Source organism: Cygnus atratus, chromosome Z (genome assembly GCF_013377495.2).
Source record: "Cygnus atratus isolate AKBS03 ecotype Queensland, Australia chromosome Z, CAtr_DNAZoo_HiC_assembly, whole genome shotgun sequence".
Lineage (NCBI taxonomy): Eukaryota > Metazoa > Chordata > Aves > Anseriformes > Anatidae > Cygnus > Cygnus atratus.
This window is the reverse complement of record NC_066396.1, coordinates 25,042,108-25,058,457: the sequence shown is the minus strand read 5'-3', so window position 1 is coordinate 25,058,457 and position 16,350 is coordinate 25,042,108. Positions and strand designations below refer to the sequence as shown.

The following is a 16,350-nucleotide window of genomic DNA, read 5'->3' as shown; positions in this document are numbered from 1 at the left end:
AGGGGAATATCCTGCAGGTTTTGATCGTGAAGCTGCATAGTGAGGTGCAGCATGCTGTTATCAGATGGTTCAGAACACAAAATGCAAGTTTTCTGTAGAAACCGTAGAAACAAAAGAGCAACCCTAGGATGTGCCCCAGCACAGGGAGCCACTGAGTCCATTTAGGACCAGGCGCATTAGCAGGGCTCTGAAGTACCCTCTCCAGAGCCCTTTCAGTCCCAGGGTTTTGACACAAGCGATAAAACCTGCACAAATCCGGGGAAAGCATTGAGGGGCTGTTTATATCCCGATCCATTATTTTTGTGGAGGAGTTTGTAAATGAGTGATTGTGGGGGAGGGAAATGTACATAACGCAGCTAAAGCGGCATGTTTTACTGTGTTTTCTGATTCCATTTTACTCCTTTAGTCTCTCTGGTCCCCAAGGATTTTTCTGAAGGGGCGATAAAATAAAATGGGTGAAACAAAGCCATAAGCCAGTTAAGTCTGAAAGACATGTCATCTCATCTAAAAAGAAGAAACGGACCATTTCCATGCCTAGGGCTGACAGCAACGCCTGAGCTAGCAATAGCGCTATTCCATTTGATTTATAGAATAATGGGGTGACAAATGATGACAAAAATAAACTTTTACTGCACTGAACTGCTCCTTTATTTATGAAATTTGGCCAAGTAGTGAAATCTTTTATCTGCAAGTTGTAACATGGAGTGGAAACGAGCGATTATGGTGTGGTAATAGTAATCCAGTGATGGAGGCCGAGTCAGTTGGAAATGGATTGAGGTAAAATAACTACCGCACCATGATAAATGTGAACAGCGCTTTGCTGACAGATGATCTAACAGGTGTTCATAACAACTATATAAGAGGATTTATTTATGACTAGCCACAGCCGCAGCACTGTAAATCAACTCCAGCAGCTGCACACCGCTGAAACCAAGTCCCTGATGGAGAAACAGTGCAAGAACCCAAAAGAACACAATTCACTCCAGAATCTTAATCATCAAATAACGTGGGTTGGCTTTTTTTTTTTTTTTTTTTTTTTTTAAGCAATTACACCGTGGTGCAGAAATCAGAATGACTTTCAATTACATGAAGCTGAAACCAACTAACTTTGCCCAAAAGCAGGCTTTGCCAGAGGCCTGCAGATCAGGCTGAAGAAGAATAACGACTTTTGGGCCCAGTATCAAAAAGGTGCCCTTGTTTTTTTTCTGGTAAAAGAAGCCATTTAGTTACTATTCTGGTGTGATGCTGAGACGGTACAGCAAGAGGAGCTGAAGGGCCTCCTCTCTCCAACTCACTACAGTTTGCCCCCTCAGTGCTTGGGCTGAATCCAAATGTCTGGAAGGCTGAGTTTAAGCCCCATTGGTGAAATAATCTGACCACAAACAAATCCAAATCCCATCAAAAGAAAACAAAAACAAAACCACCACCACCACCAACAAAAAACACAGCCCCACAAAAAATGGCTATGAGTTTTTAAATCCAAATCATTCTGCCGATTTGAGTAGGGATCTGAAAAGATTTGGAGAAATACAACTGAGGGAGGAAACAACAGTACTGAGGAGGACCCATACCTGATTTTTGCTAGAATGGGAGAAAACAGTCTGAAGAAGCAGCTGAATCAGTAATTCTTCCATCTCCTCCTCACTCACAGTGTTCAGGAGGTGTGTGGAGCACCACGTACCTCCCAGGCTGGATCACCCAAGGCTGGGGCCAGGCGTAAGCCCAATGGCCTGGCTCTGCCTGGTCGGCACCCTGTCCTTCTCTTGACAGGAAAAAAAAAACCTGACTGAACATCCCCACAACAGTATACAAAATCAGGGCTAACCAAAATGAAAATAGGAGGAGTGATTAAACTGAAATCCTGGTAAATGCTCACAAGGGTCTGCTCATGGTCCCTGTCATAGCTGCAGCTCGTTCAAGTCACACACACAGAGATCTCCTTGGGGTGCAAATCCACCTCCCGTGGCACCATATTTCCACTCCTGGGGCATTCCTGCTCTGCGTTTCCTTCTGCTTTAGCAGCTCGTTTCCCAGGGAGTTTCTCTCTTGAGGTGTCTGTATCTTCCCTGGCCATCCAGGCCTTGATGCCACATGCGCATGGGCAGCCCCTAACTGCTGCTGGTGCTCGGGAGCTACAAGGGGCAGCTGTTTGGGTCAGAAACAACAGATGCAAAGAGGCAAAAGGCTGCCTCTCCCTGCACCCAGGACTCTGCTGGGACCTTGGTGCTCCCTCCATTTTACTGGACATCTTCCTCCCTGCCCAGCCATTTGCTCTGGCAAGTGGCTAAATGGCTGCCAGGCACGGCTGCTACAAGAGGAGGCCTTTCCCCACCATTCCACCACCCAGAGTCCATTTCTACAGGGCAAAAGGATGAGAAGGACCCCAGAGCACCTACAAACTCTTGCTCTTTCCTGAAGCAACAAGGGTGCTTCAGGGCAGGGTTGTTGTCCCCTTCCCTCTCCTCAGAAATCAACCTGGAGAGGACTGGAAGAGCTGTGGTGGAAGCTGCAGCACTGGTGACTAAAGGCACTTCACCCTCAATGGGGATAGCCAGCAAAACTCATTTGCTCCCTTTCTTTTATACATGCATAATGGGAAAAGGGAGTTTAGAACAACACTGTAAAGATATATGTATACACACCAGGATGTATACACAGATTTAAATGGATCAGGAATTGAGGCAGTATGGTCACTCAGACCTTGCAGCAGTGAGTCAGGTTCACCTTCTGCCTTCTGAAGCAAAACCAGTTAGCTATAGGTATTGGAAAGTATACAGTGATGTTTGCCATCTCTTTCTCCTCCAAACAGGTTCACTGAACTGTGCTACAGAAAGCACAAGTACACCAGATAAGATGAAAATAACCTTAACAGAAGAATTGCTTTTATCAGGGTTATACACAAAGGCTCCTATCCGCAATGAAGCCACACTATGCAAACACAGAAAAGTCCAGTGTCTGCATCGTAAAACATTTAATGTAACATACAAGTGTTACAAAAACATGCACTCTATGACAAAACAATCAAGATATTGGGAAGGGGAGGAAGATGAACTAACAAAAAAATGAAGGGAACAGAATCTGACCCTCATTGGCTTGTTTCAGGCACATACCGTGTCAGGTATGGCCAGAGCTTAAGTACATGTATTTAAAAACACGGAAAAAAATGTTACTTCCTTCCTCCGGTTTATATTTATCATTCTATAAATGTTACAGAATGCTACCTTCATTCTGAGTTAGTAGAAAAGATCATCAGGAAAACCAAAATTATCTTTTCTATGCCATTCATTATTTCATATACTGTACCTGTTCTAAAAACACTTTCATTACTTCCACTGTCCTTTCACATGGTAGTCTATTTATATCTTCCATTATTTGATTCCTAGCTCTAAACTCATTTCTATTTCTGCAGTTTTCTTTAGAAATGAATTACTAGAATTAAAGCAGACTATGCAGGAAATAATATATTGTCCTTTATTGGACAACATAAAATGTGAAAGAAAAATAACAGGAAAAACATTGTTATTTTGACTGTCATGCATTGAGCCAATGTTTATATTCTACCATCCAGTGACATGACAGCTTTTCCCTGTACCATATTCTATGCAAACAGTTTGAATTATTTTAAAATGAAGCATGATTTGGACATAGTTTTATTAAATAATAAAAAAGACAAAAGACAACAAACAAACAAACCAACCTCTCCACCTGCCAAACCAAAAAAGACTTCACAATAGGTGTGTTTGTGTAAACAACCAGAAAGCAAAGAATCTGTCGATTTTTCACTATGCAGAATCTTTCTGATCTATTTGCCCTTGCTCATTTCATAGTTCTTCAACCCATAATTACCAGTATCAGTTTTAACACTAACACTAGATCACAATATTGGAGTCTCTTTGAATTTTAATTACCTTGGGCATGACTGAATGAGTTAAAATCACACACATTCCCTGTTTTGATAATACATTTCAGTTTGTAGTTATTACCGATTTTCTGTTTCTGTTTCTTTCCACTGCATTTGAATTCTCACCTCCTGCTCCCCAAATTGGACAATTGATACAACTCCTTAGCTATCTTAGCAAACCTAACTCACCAGTCCTGCAATACTATGCATAGCCTTGCTCCCACATCCTGATTTGTGCATGCAGGTATGCTTCAAGGCTTTGTGTGTCTAGGTTCTCACAGAAGCCAGATGGTTCTTAGCATGCAGCTCCTGAAAAAACTGCCTGCAGAGGTAGGAGCTGCTGCTACCTGGTACAACCAAATCACTCTGAAGTGAATTCCAGCTTGCAATTTAGACTAGTCATCTACTTCATATCCTAATAAGCTTTAACACCCCTCTACAGATGATGAAAAGTATGGAAGAAAGTGAATAAAAATGATATATAGCGAAAGCAAGAAACTATTGCTAACTACTACTACCTGGCTGAATTATGACTGAGTGCAACTCGTGCTGTTAATGTAAGACATGTACATGTGCTCATGTTTAGGTTCCTGAAGAGCTAAGCTTTATTTCACACATATTTTACTATTTAAATAACTGTCCTTAGAAATATTTTCCTCCCAAACTACTGTCTGGGGAAGCTAGAATAAATTTGCAAATCACATTGTCAGTCCAGACGCAGGTATAAAGAGTTCCTGAACCTTGGACCAAATCACAAAGTGTTGAAAAATGTAAATACCAGAAATGCCCCAAATACCCTTACTATACTCATTTCTGGTCTTCACCAGTAAAGTCTATGAAGTACTCTAGGGAGGCAGAATTTACTCAGGAATGTGTATGACATACAGTAATAATATACTTTCCTTTGATTTATACTGTGGTACATGAAGCAATTCCTGTTTATTTTTCCTTTACAAGCATGGCTGAAGGTTTCACAGTTCAGTCTTTCCTTAGGATGTAGAGTTTTGCGCCTTTCCCTCTGTATCTTCTGAGTCTTAATATCAAACACCACCTAGACCAATCTGCATTTTCTCTGTAAAGATTTTCTACAGTGAATAATTTTCCATCTGTTTGAATAATAGCTCTTACATCACGCTTTATAATTCAAGAAAAAATGTATTGCAAGATCGGGACTTTAGAAAATAATGTAAATGTTGATTAAAAAAATGTACATTCCTGTTGAGGACGTTAGATTCTTGTTTCTTGTCTGAGAAATATACCAGTATATTTTGGGTGCTAGTGAAACCCAGATTTCTTACAGAAGTGCAACTTCAATACCTAGCAAAAAAGTCTCTTTAGAATTTCCCAGTAAACTCCGCTACATGTCAGAGCTACTTCTTGGTTCCACTACATTTTAGCAGAAAATTTTAGAATATTCCAGTATGCACTAATACAACATTTCTGATGAAGTGGTATTATTTCCTGTCATCCGTAAAGCTAAACAAACCAGCACAACCTGGCCAGCACAGGAGGACAATGCAAGGGTCCTTGTGACAGAGAAAGGATATGGAGTTATTCAAATGTCTTTCTGTGTCACAAAAACATCTATGGCATAGCCATGAGATACTAGGAATAGCTGTATTAGAAGTGAGAACTGATAGGAAATGACGAAGTTTAGCATCTTCGCTCCTACCATGTACCCAGAATGTGAATGGAAAGTCAAAATCATGTTCAGGTTACAGCCACTGTAGCAACAGGTAGAAAATTGTGTACCGCCAAGGTGGCACAGCTGTTGGACTTCTCAGCTCAGTAGATATGGCTATGAATTTCTCTTTGCCTCAAGCCCTGGTTTATGCAAAGGTGGTAGATACTAGCCTAGGTATACAATAAAAATTTCAAGCGAAGAATTTGAATGATTTATTAAGCTAGGTGACAGTATTTACCAAAATAGTCTCTTCAGTCAGTATTTCATGAATAGGCCAATTTGAAAATAGAGAGTTATGGGTTTTGTTCATTAACGAAAATGTAACTGCACATCAGAAAATTAAAATTGGAGCACAAACACTGTCTACTTTCACAAAAACACTTTCCTAATGCATATGTGGCATTCAATCTTGTTAGTATTTACTTTAAATTACCCAGTTATATACATTACTGACAATCATTAATGGTTCTCTACCAAAAGAGGAGAGATCGACTTTCTGCTCATAGCACTACTTTATTGGCACATCAACAAAATATTTGTGAAAATGACATTAAGTGGGAACAACAATCTTACTACATCAGTTCAGGTTTACAAGGATTTTCAGAAAGCAAACAATTTTCTTGCACTTATTGTGCTGTTACACTTACACAATCAAACTTCTCAGAACCACACACACAGTTGCTGTGTATGTTGCTGGAACCTATCTGCCATTTTAACACAGTTTTCCAGCAGTGTGATTTCCCTTGAACTTTATAATCCAGTATTTGTCTACTACAGTGGGGAAAGGGAAAATGGGATCAGAGAGGGAAGTACTAGGATAGAACAAACGGGAAATACATTTAAGAATGCAGATAACTGACAGTAAAATGTATGTTCTTTGGTTAGCAAGCAGAAAAAAAGGAGAGGACTTGCATACATGATAGATACACACTAGCATTCTAAAGCAGAAGACAAGAATGTCAAGAGTGTATTCTTCCCCCCACTGCCAGATGGAAGGGCTATTATTATAAATGAAAGGCAGCAGTAGTGGATGCCAGGCACTTTTGTTGTGTGCCAGATTCTGAAGTCCAGATGTAAGCAGGTTACCCCTGGGACAGGACAGGCTTCAGCTCCCGCAGCAGAACAGAACCAATCACGGTTTTCTCAGTGTTTATGATGAGCTGTGCTGTAGAGCTCTCCTTCAGCTCCACTGTGACTAGCATCAGTGACCCACTGTGCACAGTCTTAGCTGCAAACCTAGAGGGAAAAGAAAAGTAAAAAAATAAAAAGAAATTGCTGAGAATCTTCAGGTCATAGACTACTATTACTTCTTTCTGCAAAAGTTAAATGAGCTCATCTATTAACAAAATGCCTCCAATTTCATTAAGCAATTTCAGGGGATAAACCATGAAAACTCAATTCTGCAGAAAATTTCTTCATCATTGTGCAAATATTTTAGTATTTAAGGACAGAAAAGGATTGTGCAAAGCCCTGTATTTAATCAATCAAATAAAATATACTTAAATTATTATTTGAATTCCAATTCTTCAGTTCCTGTACAATACTCAGGAGCTGCTTTAGTGTACATGAGCAACCTAAATTTAATTCTATGGAGATTTCCATGGAAAATATAATTTGGTGCCCCAAAGAAAGAAAATCCAACAACAGTAAATGTGAGAAAACAATTCCAAAAAGCCAAATTGTTGTACTTTCAGAAAAGTACATTCCTCCTGTTTTCTCAGGAATTAATCCAGGCTAAAAATAATTGAACATCCAACATGATCCTTTCAAATGATGGCAACAGCAAGACAGCAAATCCTTGCATCTGTGAATGCAATTCATCTCCAGAATATTTAATCATAAAAATGTGGTCACTGTTTCTAAATATTTTATGACTAAAAGTCATACAAAGCAAACTGAAAAAATCCAGATAAAAGTTAGAACTAATGCACCATTACTAAATTCCAAGACATGAAGAACCCACTAATTACATGGAATTAAAAGCAAAACTAGCCTTTTAAGCACTACAATTGACTGAAAAGCCATTTTAGGCACAATGAACTTCTGTCAATCCTGTTAATTCATTCTGCATGCACAGCCAGGCCCAAGAGACGGGACGGAAGAGGATGGCAACAGCCTCGTCCTCTGCATCCCGCAAGGAGCACACCATGCTTTTCTGCTTTTCGTTGTTGTTGGTGGTGGTTACTTGACAACAACCAAGTTTCTGCACATGGGCTTTTGAAAACGCTAACAAGTGCGGAGCAGGTCCGCGACCCAGCCTGACCCCACTTTGCGGGGCCAATCTCCTCTCCTCCCGCTGAAGGACACGTGTCTGAACCGGAGCCATCTGCCTCAATTTGCGCAACATCTTCAGCCACAAAAGGACCCAGTTAGCCCTGACAACAGCGCACAATGCAGAAAAATAAAACTGCTGGGCTGACAGCACGCTGTCGGCTATTCAAGAGCAAACCAACTGGTCAGTGTCTCATGTCTGACAATTAGCATGGGCCTCACAAAGCGCCTGCCCGGGCCCTTAGGGATCTGTTTAATTACCATCAACATAAAGGAGGGAGTTTATCAGGAGATACTCAAAAAACTTCACTCCAGACTTAATTAAAATATTAGCCACTTAAGCAGGAAGCAGGTTCTCTTTAAACGAGATGTAATTTCTGTCTTTTTTTCTTTTTAAACTAAGCATATCAAAATCTCATAACACATTATACTAATTAAGGAAACATGGGGCACTTCTCTAATGTCACCCATCACAGGTCAATCTATTTCTTTTGTCCAGATTATAGATACATTCAAAGACCTTTCCCATTAATAGGAGATTCTGAAACGACATCACTGCTATAAAAATTAACTACTTAGCTAGTTATATCAATGATTTTGTCTACTTGCACTGCAATGTAAAAGATCACTATTTCTCTTGTTGATTTTGACAGGGGGATAATTATATAAACAATAGTCTTATTAGTCACTTTATTTACTTAACAGTTGTGTCTTGGGACAACACAGAAGCAGATTATGTCTAAGTATGCATGTAAAAAGGTTGGTAGTTGGCACTCCTGCTGTGTTTCATAGCCTCAAGGCTTGATTTTACCCTCTTTTATTAAAACCTGAAAGTGATATGAAGTCGGTGTTCTCTGAAACCCAGGAAAGCCCAAAGCACCAGAGACTAGTTATGTGCTGATATTTTCACAAGTGTATTTGCCAAATCTGATAGGTGATCAATATTGCTTTTCCATACCTCTAAAAAGAACACGTAATTAATGTGAGTTTTTATGTCACTTGCAAAGCATAAAGGGTCTGATATTTGGCTAATTCTACACAAAGTGTTAGTACGCATAAATAGCATTGGCTAATTGGTTTGTATCAATGGTCAGTGATCTGGAGTCACTTAGGGAAAAAAAAAATGGAACAAAATGAGACAACTTCTGTTCACCATTGAAAAGGGTGTGTAGAAGAACCATGACAGAATATGTTTACCACTGCTTTTGAACTTTGGAAACTGAAATCTGTTCTTTAAAATGAGGAAGAAGTTTCTAAAAACAGTTATAACACAAACCAGTTTATTCAATTGCTGAAACTGAATGCAGTTATTAAAAGATGAAGCTGTTGACTTTTGGTTACAAGACTTGATCAGTAAAACTGATTTGCTAGTTATTTAGATGTTTTAAAAATGCTGTCATTGAATAATTTGAGTAGTATCTGATTTTTAGACTATGCACACATTAATGCATTGTATGTGTTTGCTCTTATTATGAGCCTATGTAAATTTTACAATATATGTTTTCTGCTCTAAATAGTTAAACCAGAAAGCCATTAAAAATCTTTCAGCAGCAAAAATTAATCACTCTCTATAGTAGGTATTTATTCTTTGTGAGAAGCTGTGGAACAGCTTTTATTTTTCCCATGAGGTCAGTTATTATTTTCACTTTTTCTGAAAGTTGATAATGCCTTAAAGGTAGGATTTTGAATCCAAATACTTGAAAAAAAGATATTATAAACAATCAGACTTCATAGTCTCAGTCAAACCTGGGAACTGCATCATCAAACAGTCAAATCTAACTTATAAATTGGTTGTTATTAAGTCCAAAATAGAGAATTTGTTCTTTGGGCAACTTGTGGCATAAAACATTATAGTATCAGCATGGCTCTGTTGCAACAAAGAATGAAGCAGTGAATATGAAAACAAACAAACAAAAAACAACCAACAAGATAAATGAGAGAACCATTCAGAAAACAGAAACAAATATTTACTAATAGTTTTAAGATGGCTGTTTCTGTTATAGTGCACTTATTGACTAGATTTCTTTATAATATTACTTCTAAAACTGCTTTTGCATCATTAAAAATATCCAGAAAGATTTGCAGGTGTTAACATTTTCCACACAAAAAAAAATCAAGACGGAGTAGAAACATGAGAATGTGAGATATATTTGCATATTCTAAGTTTTTTCAAATATATATTTTTAAGAAGAACACTAAATATTCTAAGGCTATGTGACCTGGAAAAAGGGAGGGGGAGTTCACAAATTAACAGAAATATAGTATCTTTCAGTAGGTAAGAAAATATATATTAAGAATCAAATTCTAAATCAGCATCAGTAAAGCACTGGCATGTTTTTAGAAAGCCATTCAGTCTTTCAATAGTTAAAAATCAAATACATTCTTGGTCATGAACTATGATTTTTTAATGGCTGTCATGTAAAAATACCTTATTTGCTGTTAGTCTGAATTCCTAATAAACGGGAAAAAAACAGACAATCAGATATTACAATGTGACAGCATTTGGCAAACGCTGGCTTTGTAGTAATTACTAGCCTAACTACAGACTAGCAGTTATTTTCCTTTTATTTGTAGACAGAAGATAGAGCTGCAGTATGCAGGAGAGGCATTTTTATTTGGAAGGATTTTGAAAATTCCAAGCCAGAGAATAGAGTAACAGAGTAACTCACTCTGAAGATATGCTCTTAAAAATTGAACATTTTAAAAAGTGAATTTACAGTTCAATGCTATCGGGACATTTGTTTACAGCAGAGCAGGGCTTGTGACGCATAATTCAACGGCACTAAAACACATGCTCTCTCTTGTCGGGCACTCTTCATCTTTGATTCTTCCATTTAAGCTAAATTTTCTTCTTTTTCAGTCCTATTGCTTACCAGAAACAGTGACAATGGCACACAGAGGCTAAAACTTTTTTTTTTTTTTTTTAAATCTTGCACATTAAGCCTTCAATTACTGCCTGCTGAAGCAGACAGAATCCTATTAGTAAGAAAGACGATCACAAGATACATGGCCTAGCTGTAGACAAATGATTAGTCCAAAGTTCACAAATGTGTAATCAAGTTATGCAATGAATATATTCAAAGGATAAAAATATGACTGTGAATTAATCTCCAATTTGTAAATAGAAGAATGAACAACTAAGAAGTACATTCCAGTGTATCACACAGAAAAACAAAAGTAGTTCCAGTACTCTGAATATTTACCTCACTCTGCCAAAGTCTCCCTATATATAGGTTTGACTCTGTAATGAGCATTTAATCTCAAAATTGGCTATATTACTAATTATGTGTATTGGTTCTATGAATAAGCCTTAGAACATGAAAAAAAGAAGTATTTGGAATAGCATTAATATGTATTAGTTCTGACTTGAGGATACAGTAAGCTTAATGAAACAAAGTAGAATCATTAAAAAAAAGAGAGAGAGAGAGAAAAGAAACATCTTTTTCTTAACCTGGTGATTTTAACCTCTCGGAAAAAAACTTTTTTAAGACTGACTGGTTATTAGTCATGGAAATTAATTAATATTTGTATTAAAAATCATATAAAGATACTTTGAGATGTTTTCTTTTTCAAGACCATTTCAATCTAACATTTTTCTTAAAATAAATTGTTCAAAATACCTAATTCATTACCACAATTTAACTTATTTTCAATATTAAAAATTTTGAGGTTTAATGAAATTGCAAAATTGTGCAAATCAGTTCAATTCAAACATGTACTTTTAAAAAAACATTTTAAATTTTATTTCTAAAATAGATTTTGAGTTTGTCCTGTTACCAGTGAGCAGTTGCACTGTATTCCTAACAAAAATGCATGAATGCAAATGAGTCCTCAGAAGTTACTGTCCAGTACACAGCAGTACTCCACATGTTCAAAAAGATGCTGCATGAACTTATCTTCACAAAAATTTCCTTTAAGTTCAAAAACTTCAGCATTTTTATATGGAGGTACTTATATCTCCTTCCCAAAACTTCAATAAGCTAAAAACTTGAATCATTATATTTGCTCCTCACCTAGAAAACTATAATTGTGATACCTGATCTATTTTGTTTTCTCATCTATTCTGCTCACTTTATTTTTCTTAAATAATCAGGAGTTTAATATGGTAAGCATTACAATTAAATCCAGTCCCTCTTTAAAACAGGCTATGAATTTTCATTTCCAAAAAAAATTATTTAATTCCAAGAAAGTACTTCACCTTACAGAAATACATTAAAAGATTAAACCTGCTCAGAGATTTTTCAAATCAAATATATTCTCTTCTTCAGCTAGTTTAAGTGTTAAATGTTTTTGTTTAACCAACTGACTCAGAAGGTTCCCGTTTGTTGCTCAAAGAAAATGCTGCACATATTTTTCACTTTACAGCATTCTGATACAAAAGCAGTGCTGTCCTCTAGTGGACAGCAGACAAGCAAGGCTATAACCATCTATTTTGATTAACCTTGTATCCAAAATAACTCACTCACATAATTTTAATATTAAGCTCAAATTTGATTTCTTAAAGTTATTTTTAAATTTTGCAATCCACATGCAAGCTCCTTAGATACAGTAAAATATTTAAAATATTAAATGCCTTAGATGGTGTTGTAGAAAGACATTCTCTTGATCAAGTATCTTGTACCAGTTAATCAACATCTTCATGTGCTAATAATACATGAAAACAGTATTAGTACATGCAGAGCCCATTTGTAAGCAGTGAGGAAATTCCAGGTTTGGGGACATTAGGATTTGATTGAGAAATATATAATAGAAACTACTGAATGAGTACACTCATATTTAAAACTTCTAGTTTTCTTTTTATCTAGGAATAAAAATATTTACCAAAGAATAGTGACTAACCAGAAAGACTTTCAGCACAGGCTGACAAAAGAATGGTAAATGGTTAGTTAGGCTAGCTGGGTCACTAAGAGACCCAACATTTATTAATTTATTTTAAATCTAAGATTCTACAATAAATTAAAGAAGTGTTAAGAGTTTACAACTTCTGGCAAAAAGGAGGGCTGAAATACCAGTGGACAGGCACATACCATTCCACCTAGAATTCTGTCACCTACAGGTAAAGGCTAATAGAGAAACTCTTTTGCCTAGGGCATTTAGCCTTCTAATTAATTCTTACTAGAGAAATTAGGAAGCAAAATCAAGGCTGCATGTCTGTTACAAGTTTATTTACTTGGCTACCCATTGCAGCTCTCTTGAAGAGTAAAAAAAGACTGGGCCCAACAGCTAAAAAACCATGGAAGCAGAACAGTCCACACAACTGCTTCAAAGGAGCTACTGCCAGAGGCAGATTTCACTTCATTTGAGCTCTCAGACAAGCCAATTACTTAGTAAAAAATCTCAGAAAAAAATTTCTGTGTGCACACAGAGCAGAAAAGGTCTTTAAAAAAGACATTGGATTTATAGGACGTATTTGTCAACTACTGAGAGCACATATCTCTCCATATGGAGATCCAAATATATATGCTCAGTAGTTGAGAAATACTGAGATTGTTTATATGCTATAAACATATAATCTATTATATAAATTTTAAACATAATCTCATTATACTGAGATTGTTAATTGGAGATAGTATATAAATGATAAACAATTTATAATTCTCATTAATTTCTATGCTATGTTTATACTTCAATAAATGTGTGACTGTCCTTCCTTTCTGCCATGCTGGAAACAGCTACAGTTTTTAGTTATGGTAAGCTGATGGGGCCTGATCACCAGCTTTCTGTGACCTCTTCCAATTTATTATAAACTGGAAGATGGTATACACAAAGATTTTCCAAGTAAACTCCTTCAAGCAGGAGTTTGTTCAATACATACGTACCTACATACATGCACAGTCACACACCTTTTCTCCCCAAATTAAGTGCTGTTGGATTAAAGAGATGTGGGGAGGATAACATTACTAAGCATGCCATTCTCTGATAATCAAAATTGTCTGTAAACAAAACCCTCTTTCCTTTGAGAATCAGTCTGCCAATATAACATAAATGGGACATGACAGGTTGCAAAATGATAAAAAGGGGTGAATTCCATCAGACTGTCAGGCTGATGCATGGGGTGGGGAATAAAGGCTACTGCAAAACAAGTGTTGATCCTTGGGTTTCCTTCCTTTTCTTTCTTTCTTTGCTTTCTTTTTTTTCTTCTTTTTTTTTTTTAAGCATTTCATGCAAGTTTCGATACTGTGTCTAGTTGCTTTTATGTTCTTCAGGTTTTTGATGCCTATCCACTGCAATGTGCTCTAACTGTCATGTTACATGATTTCCACAGTATGTTTTTGATTTAGCTAAAATAATGCAAGCCTCCAAAAGGCAGGTGGAAAATATTTAACATCCTGTTAAATACTTACTTATCCACAAAACCACATAAGTTATGAGTATGTTGAATGACGTACTACACACAGCAAACTCTGAACAAACCGATGTATCTGTATGGAGAACTCAAGTGTCATTAAAAATACAGATGCCTGAAGCAGCACAGTCATTGCATGCAATGCTGTGCTTCAGCTAGCTAGACCTGCCCCAGCAATAAGCAGTACTGGTTTTTTGTTTTTTTTTTTTTTTTGCTTTTTGTTTAAAAGCTACCTTTTTTGCTGTTAACGCAGGTGTCTATGACACATGCTAAGAGACCGACACATCCTCCATCTGAAAGTTCTGGTAATCCATCAAAAGAAAATACTGCTTTGAGAATGACCACTGTAATGGAGTGTATTACACTCACTATTGCAAAAAGTGAAAACGGCTGCCCAGAAGCAGATTAAGGCTTCAATGTGGAAAATAACAAAACTGAGGCTTGATTTTCTCCAGAAACTCACATTGCCCCATATTGGGTTGTTGAAATTAGAGACTTGACTATCTCAAATTAGATGACTGACGTTAACGCTGTCATGTTTTTCTTTAAGTGCTAGCCAGTGGTTAAGGCCATGACCTGCTGAATAGAGGTAAGTAGATGAGACTATGATCACTTTCTAACCCAACTGTTTCCTAATTGTTGATTTCCACCAAAATCCAACAACAGCACCTGACTAGTTCAATGGACTATTAAACTGGATGAGGTTAAGTAAAATCCGTTCCTCATATCCGCTCTGATGGGTTCAGACTATTATCTCACTGACTGATTAGGCAGTGTGCAAGTAAACTCTTAAAGAATGAAACCTGTGGAAAAGATGCTCTACGCTTTATCATTTTGCAGAGCCATGGTCACTGAGGGAAATAATATAGTAGAGTACAATTCATACTGTTTAAAAAATACTTCAGAGAGTGGAATGTGGAGAGAGAGTTCAAGAAGACCCTAATTACCATTCCTTTAAACATATATTCCGACATCAATAGAATCACACAAGCATAAACCAAAGTGGAAGAGTGAAGAAGTAAATCGTTTGTGATCCCACCTCTGAAAGAACGTTTCTGGTAAATGCTAATGCCAATGACTACAAAGTTTTTGTGCCATATTTTGGAGGCAGTGGAAATATTTGTTATCTGTATTTCCATTATTTCCTTTCTAAGTCAAATTACCCTGAGATATCTTTCACTCATCTAGAAGCCTTTTTGTTATAGACTGTATTTTGACACTTTCAAGAGGGTCATAAGACCGTTCAAATCTTTCTAATAACAAATAAAGCTTGCAACTCATTTTCTCAACCACTGTCTGTTGTCTTCTGCTACATTCAAATTGAAGAAAATGAGAATTACCTATCCTGGTGGGAGGTTACGGAGCTGAAAATAAAGAAAGCAGAAAGAGACCCGAGGAACTTCTAGAATATTAATCTCAGGGCAAGTAAGCGACAGATTTTGAAAATAACACTGGCGTTAAGGATGTTTCTGGATAAATAAAGCTCATGTTGTTTTAAAAAAAATACTGAAAATCTTGAGTTCAGTAGTGTCTTTGTCTTATCACATTTTGAAATAGAAGAGAACAGTCTAGAATTTATAATTTTATATATAAAGCAATGAGTGTTATTGCACAACTAGAGACAGGGAATTGAAGGGATGATCCAAAGACTAATCGACTTTGAGGGAATGAATACCCTCTATTTTGTATCCTCTTGTCTTGAAGATGCAAAAATTCCTGTCAGACAGCAGATATTCAACTTAAATGTACTTGTTGGTCCTTAAATGTGGTTATTTGGACTGATTTCTCTGTAGGAAAAAACATACTTTGCTTTCAATGTCTTTGCTTGTAGATATTCCAATGGTGTCCACAGACATGGTCTTAATCACAAGACAGAAGCCTGGGACTTTTCCTAATTCTTTTTAAAATGATTTGGTCAACATCTATGTGCTCTTCAACCTGTTTACACCCTTCATCTCTTAAAATATTTTCTCAGAACACAGAAAGGGCTCTTAAGATTTCTGCAACAATCACCCTTGTGAAATATTTTAAGAAAAATAATTCACACTGTTTTTGGTGACGTTTTCAATATTCCGGGAGACATTGTACTTCCTGCTCTCAAAAAAAATACTGTCTTTAAATTCATTTCACATTTTTGCTCTTAGTAGA

The 16,350-nt window shown here is 36.9% G+C and overlaps 1 protein-coding gene across 2 annotated transcripts in view; it reads right to left on the bottom strand.

Annotated features, from left to right (window-relative positions):
• Positions 1–1,042: 1,042 nt before the first annotated feature.
• Positions 1,043–16,350, bottom strand: part of AP3B1 (adaptor related protein complex 3 subunit beta 1) — a 172,705-nt gene continuing 157,397 nt past the window's right edge. The window contains exon 27 of one of the 2 annotated variants that reach the window (XM_035553476.2): positions 1,043–6,821. In XM_035553476.2, coding sequence (XP_035409369.1) covers positions 6,668–6,821 — 154 coding nt within the window. In that variant the 3' untranslated portion in view covers positions 1,043–6,667. The remainder of the gene's footprint in view (positions 6,822–16,350) is intronic. The other variant, XM_035553475.2, reaches the window with a different exon arrangement.